The 6,833-nt window shown below is 39.8% G+C and overlaps 1 protein-coding gene across 1 annotated transcript; it reads right to left on the bottom strand.

Moving 5' to 3' along the window:
• Nucleotides 1-3,932: 3,932 nt before the first annotated feature.
• Nucleotides 3,933-6,620, bottom strand: LOC127419793 (transcription factor MafB-like). The gene has a single exon (XM_051661529.1). It carries the CDS (start codon nt 6,210-6,212, stop codon nt 5,046-5,048), a length of 1,167 nt encoding a protein of 388 aa, XP_051517489.1. The 5' UTR covers nt 6,213-6,620; the 3' UTR covers nt 3,933-5,045.
• Nucleotides 6,621-6,833: the final 213 nt, after the last annotated feature.

Genomic DNA, 6,833 nt, shown 5'->3' with positions numbered 1-6,833 from the left:
TATTCCCATAAAAGGGTTCACTTCCTGCTATTAGCACATAAGAGCTCTGAAGGAGACTGGAGGCAGACTGGAGCATGCATTATGTTTTATATCAGTCACTCAAGCATATGAACTGCTATGAAAGGTGCTTCTGGTGTAGCTAACATTGAAGAATTACTTCACACAAAAAGAAGTGCTATTATTACTATTATTATTATTATTATGGGTTTATTGTGTATACATGTGATCTCTTATATAGGTTGTTGTGAGAGCTCTGCTCTTGGCTCAGTGAGGTATCTGGCTCGGCCCTCGACACTTCGCTCTGCCCTTGAGATTGTGCAGACACACAGCAGATAATGTTCTGACACCAGAAACTGAAAACCGTCAGGAAATCCTAACAACACTTTCCCTTGTCTTTTTCTCTTGTGCTCTGAAGAGCACTCGCAAAGCTCAAAAACACACTTTTAAAATGAGTGCCTAGTTAAATAGTTTGGTAACACTTTACAATAAGGTTCCATTTGTTAACATTAGTTAACATGAACTAACAATGAACAATACTTTTACAGCATTTATTAATCTCGGTTAATGTTCATTTTAACATACACTAATATAGTTTTTAAATCAAAGGTTGTATATGTTCACATTAGTTTATGCACTATGAACTAGCAATGAACAATTGAATCTGAGTATTAACAAAGATGAATAAATGCTGTAAAAAAACATATATCCTTCATTGTTCATTCATGATACCTAATGCATTAATGTTAATGAATGGAACCTTATTGTAAAGTGTTACCAATATTTTTACTGTTGGCGTTACACATTATGTGTTTTATTTATTTTATTTATCAGTTCTGGGGCGACTTTAACTAAAAACCCAAATTTGTATGTTACATACAGTAACTGCAATGTTATTATAATGTTATTGAAACTAATAACTATTAATAATAGCAATGTGTGTTTAGGCTGTAAGCTGCTCACAACATAGGCTAATTAAAATACATGTATTATGCAAAAAGGTTACACTTTATTTTAGTGTGCTTGTTACAGTGTAATTACGCATGTAAGTACTGAGTAATATTAATTAACAACATGTACTTACTGTAAGTTTAGGGTTAGTGTTTGGTTTAGGGTTAGTTGCTTGTAATTATGCATAATGTACTGTTATTACTATAAGCATTACATGTATATCAAGGACACTGTAAAATAAAGTGTTACCCACAAAACATACTTGCGTATCTACGCAGTAACATGAACACTAATGTAAAGTGTGACCAGAAATTATTTCGAATTGTGCGCCCAAACTGACACATCCAGAAAACATGCATGCCTAGTTATATATAGGGGAGACTGGGGCTAATTGTCACATGGGGAAGGGCTATATGTCAGTAAGGTTGTGAGCCAAAAGTCAAATGACACAAATGCTTGTTTTCTCTAGCAGAGGTTGATTGTATGTTGGTTTCAAACACCTAGTTAAAACAGATATAAATGAGAAAGCTTCCTGCGAATTCTTTCCCTTGAAACTAACCCATACAGAAATCTGCTATATGGCCATGTATGAGCATATATATAAAATTGCATTTCATATATTTGAGCATTTATGTACATATTTAAATCCCACTAGTATTGGGGAAATATATATCTTACATATATGACAACTGCCATTTTTGCAGTATTTTGAAATATGCATATATGTACAAGAATGTGTATGAAAGTATGTACTTTCTACATCAGTGAAAACCATATATGAACATATATTTAATATTTGTTTTTTGCATATAGTGCCATATATCAGATTTCTGTGTGGGAAAATGTCTATATTAATATATGTTGTAATAGTTAAGCAAGTGAAGACAATAAGACCACACTGGCATACATTCAGGCAAGGATCAACTATATAATGAAGGCTGATTTTAACTGAAAGGATATGTTTCATCATATTTAGGTCAGGGCAATTTCCTCACATTTTTATTGGGTTGTCACATTTTAGGCCTAAATGTTCTGAATTTTATTCAATACATTAATTACAATTTCTGTTGGCCAAAACATTGGTGGGGGGGTGGGGGTTGCAGTCTGAATCCTTTACATATTTCCATTGATCATGGTATACATATTGGGGGATTGCACTTGCTTGAATCTACACCCCTGACCTTTTTCCATTTTAGCTGTTTCATGAATTTTTTGTGTTTCTTAATTGTTTTAATGTTTTAATTTGGTGAAAAAGCCTATAATAGGCTATTCAATGTCAGGTTCCCATCAAGTGTGACAGCTTGCGCCAATATAGTGCATGTTTAGTGAACTGTATTTTTGGTGGACATTTTATGAAGTCGACTTAAACCTTGCGAAATATTCACTGGGGTAAAAAGGGTTAAGCAGCCCCTAAATATAACCGCTCAAATTAGTTTGAAATGTGCATTTGTTTGTTGTAATGGGCGGCTGAAGGGTTAATTGTCCTATTCCCACAATCTGGGCTTTGAGCGCAAGGTCAAAGATCTCATTTTACTGAGCGCGCGTGCACGCTGAATTTCTGCTCGAGTCAGCACGCGAGGCGCTGCAAATTCTGCAGGTCGAGGCACAATTGAAGGCCTAAACACACACACACACACACACAGAGAGAGAGAGAGAGAGGGAGACTTTAGCTTTTGTGCATGAATTTTTGAAAAATAAATAAATAAAATTAGATCAACGCGCATTAAAACCGCTTTTAATATCTTATACATTTAGATATGCGCTCATATACGCTAAATAAAGACATTTAACCGTTGAAATAGAGGATGTTAATTGGACTGGTATTTTTTCATATATATATATATATATATATATATATATATATATATATATATATATATATATATATATATATATATTTAAATAATGCATTTAAAAGCGTGCAGTCTTAAAATACAGACTAATGAATAGAATACTTGGAGCGCTGCGCATCTGCCTCCGTTGGGCGCAAAGTTCACCTAACAGCAAGTCTGCATGACAACCTGCTCGAACAAACCCACGAAAATGTGCTTTTTTTCTTTTTTTTTTTTCTTTTCTTTCTTTTTTTTTTCTAATAAGATAGATCGATAATTAACTGATAACTGGACTGTAGATGCATGAGCCTAAAAGCCTAAAAGTTGCATAACTTGGACAGACACAGGAATTGACGCATTAAATGACTGGCTACCAAATCAATGTCATTTCACTGACTTTAATAAGCAAAATAGGAAACCATTTCTTCCAAAAACAGCAAAAACGAAACAGAAACCAGCCTGAATGAAACAGTCCGAATTGAACTCTATTCTTTTGAATCATTTATATAAACAGATTTGAACATTGATCCCCTCATAATACATGAAATTAACAAACAAACAAAACAACAACCCGCTGCTGCAGTTTTCATTTGATTTCAACACAGTTGAATCAGTAATAAACCAAAACAAGATTGTTAAATGCATGACTTTTTAACAATATTTCGTAGATGCAAGCACCATGCTTATTCAATATGATCTGACAGTTTGTTAATTTAATCATTAAAATAAAAACTATGCATCTGGCCAGCAGAACCAGAATCTGGACATAATAATAATAATTAAAAAAAAAAAAAAAAAAAAAAAAAAAAGAAAAACTGAACAATAACATGAGACATTTCATTTTCAGTTTGATATTATACGCAGAACCTGAATCCTTTATTTTTTTACTGACCGGCAGAAGAAAAAATAATAAAGGAAAACATTTAACATTGAAATACATGCGCAGTTTTCATATTAGCCAATAATACACAAACCCCTGATTTAGGAAGCCTTCACCCTCGAGCTGGATTGATTATAATAACTACACTTTGAAATGTTTCGGTTTATAAAACTGGCAGCTCATATCGCTAAAAAAGAATGTTGATGAAAGTGTGCCCATTCGTTGAGATTCAATCCATCAAAAAGTGAAACGATACGACCTTTAAGTATTGCTTTTATTATTGAAAAAAAAAAAAAAAAAAGATTATGCAACAGCCTAAACTGGGTTTCTTGCTACAACTAGACGTTTTAGCAACAGTTCAAATGAAACGCCTGCTTTAAATTCGCCTATTGTTACTGAAACTGCAGTTTCTTTCCAAATCTGCCCAAACAAAAACTAAAAACCTCCACATGAAAACTACCGATACCAAAATTATTACCCAGAAGTGCGCTTTACAAAGTTGAAATGCAACTGCAAAAATGCCCATTACAGGAAATCCATTCCCAAAAAGAAAAACAAATCATAAAAGTTGGAAAACGATCAACTCTTCGATGTCGGTTTGTAGGTTTGCTGTCGCATATATTTACAAGCCCAAATGAACCCATTTAATGAGCGACTGGAGAGCCAGTCTCATCTGTATATCCCCCAAAAAAGAGCTAAAGATAAAAAACATGCTCTTTATGATACATAATAAACAGAATGAATGAAAGAAAGAAAGAAAGAAAGAAAGAGCAGAGTATAAAATAGAACTGATTACCATACATGTCCAGCATGCAGGATTAATACCTTAATGCAGATTTATGTGTTTGTTTTTGTCGTTTTTCCTTTTTATTTTTAATATATATTCTATATATAACCAAGCAGGCAATAAACCAATGAGATGTTGCATAAAGTTCCCCCTGTCAACACACTCAGGAGGATTAATACAGGAGAAGAAGAAAGGTTTTGCATATTGTGGTGCTCTCAACTCTTGACTTTTTTTTTTTTTTTTTTTTTTTTTTTTTGGCCAAGTGGAAAAAGTCCAAAGTTCCTCTCTCAGCTCAGCCCAAACATAGTTGTTTTCTTCTTCTTCTTCTTCTTTCTCCTGAACAACCGAGAACAAACGAAATGGTCTGATCTGACGTTTTCCTAAATATAAAACCCAGTTCTTCGCTTTCTCTTGTGTTGGTAAAAGTACTACAAGCAGCAACTAATCTACAGTTTCCCCCAAACAACATTCTAACACGGTCAGGTTGGTGACACGACGATTACATATGAGATTATTATTTCTTGTGGATTATTCTTCTAATGATCGTAATAGGTAATGTGGATTACTCGAATGCGGCCCTCGGGCATAAGAAGGACACTCACATGAAGAACTCTGGAGAGGACGGGTTGTCGCTCGTGGATCCCGCCTCGCGGAACCCGTTCGCTCCGGTCAGTTTCTCGCACTTGAGTTTGTAGGCGTCTCTCTCTCGGGCCAGCCGGTTGATCTCTTGCTTGAGCTGCTCCACCTGATTGATGAGCTGCGTCTTCTCGTTCTCCAGCACGTGCTTCTGCTGCACGCGCTTGTAGCGGCAGGACTGCGCGTAGCCCCGGTTCTTCAGGGTCCGGCGCTTCTGCTTCAGACGGATCACCTCGTCCTTAGTGAAGCCTCGCAGATGTCGGTTGAGCTCCCGTACCGACATTGACACCAGCTGGTCATCGGAGAACCGGTCCTCAACATTCAGGCCAGCCCCCACGCCGTGGTGACCCTGCTGGCCCAGGTGGTGATGGTGATGATGACGGTGGTGAAGCTGCTGGTGGGAGCCCGGGGAGGTGGGAGAAGGGCTGTCGGGTTCCTGGCTGTGATGATGGTGGTGCGGGTGGTGGCCGTGCGCGCCGGGGTGACCCGTCAGCTCGTCCGGGTGATGCGAGATGCCGCCGTATTGGTGGTGGTGCGGGTGGTGCTGTTGAGGGTGGCCATGGTGGTGATGCGCTCCTCTGTAGCCCTCGAACCCTCCGGCCTGCAGCTGCTGCTGAACGTGAGGGGGCGGAGGGTGCCCGTGGGACGTGGCCCCGATCAGCGCCTCCACGGCGTCTTCGGGCGTCAGGTTTAACGTCTGAGGGTCGATCTGCTGCGGGTACGCGCCGCTGGGCATCCAGTACAGCTCCTCCAGGTGGTTCTTCTGTTCCGTGGGACTAAAACCTGGGGAGGACGGGACGGAGCTGCACGGTGTGCTGATCGGGGTGGAGGATACGGAGCCCTGCGGCTGGAGGCGATTGCACTGCCGAATGTTGGAGCGGTCTAGCCCCGCCATGGCCTCTTTCTTCACCTCGAATTTCATTAAATCAAAGTCATTGACATATTCCAACGCCAGCGGGCTGGTGGGCAGCTCGGGCCCCATGGCGAGATCGGTGCTCATCCTGTCCCTGCTTCTCAGCAAAGAGTTTACAAGCGTCGCAAAACCCGACTTTTGCTTTTCTTCCCTCTCTGTGCGCATGCAATGTTCTGAAAGAGTGTCCAAACGCGACGCACTCGATCGCTGGAGCATATAGAGTCACTCGAAATGTTTCAAACAACAAACAAAGAAGAAGAAAGAAAAAAAAAAACTTTCTGGACTAATGCACTGCGAAAGACATTTGCCTCCTCAGGGCATGCAGACCTCGACAGCTGCAGTCTTTGGAGTCTACTCACGGGACTGGAGAAAGTGAAGTCTCAGTGCGCGATTGCGCGTCCTCTAGCCAGATTTAAAAGCATAAATAAAAGACACGGACGACTACAGATGGAGGTCTCCCGTCCCGATCCCGGATACTCCAAAATATGTCCTTAAGCCGGTAAAACAGCGTTCAAGTGGATGGGTGCTGTGTTTAGTCCAGCTCTGCACCGCAGAGAAATCAACCAGCACTCACTCTTGAGTATTCAGACTGTAGCGGGACACCAGACTGCTCGCCGCTGTTATAGCTTACGCGAGTGCGACGTCACAGGGGGCCGGCGTCCAATCAGATCTGCGGAATTAGCATAATGATCGGTGTGTGCTTGTAGTCAGCTGACGGAATGAAGAAAGGGAGAGTGGTTGCGCTAACAGCCAGAGAAAACTCATTTCGGTGTATTGACTGATTGATTAGCTATGTGCGCCTAACGAGGAACCATTTATTCTGTGCTTTATGAAATC

The sequence above is a fragment of the Myxocyprinus asiaticus genome, chromosome 29 (genome assembly GCF_019703515.2).
Source record: "Myxocyprinus asiaticus isolate MX2 ecotype Aquarium Trade chromosome 29, UBuf_Myxa_2, whole genome shotgun sequence".
NCBI lineage: Eukaryota > Metazoa > Chordata > Actinopteri > Cypriniformes > Catostomidae > Myxocyprinus > Myxocyprinus asiaticus.
This window is presented reverse-complemented; position numbering and strand designations above follow the sequence as displayed.

Excerpts from the sequence above, each read along its gene's own strand:
- LOC127419793 (XM_051661529.1), bottom strand. The coding sequence starts at position 6,212 with ATGCTCCAGCGATCGAGTGCGTCGCGTTTGGACACTCTTTCAGAACAT.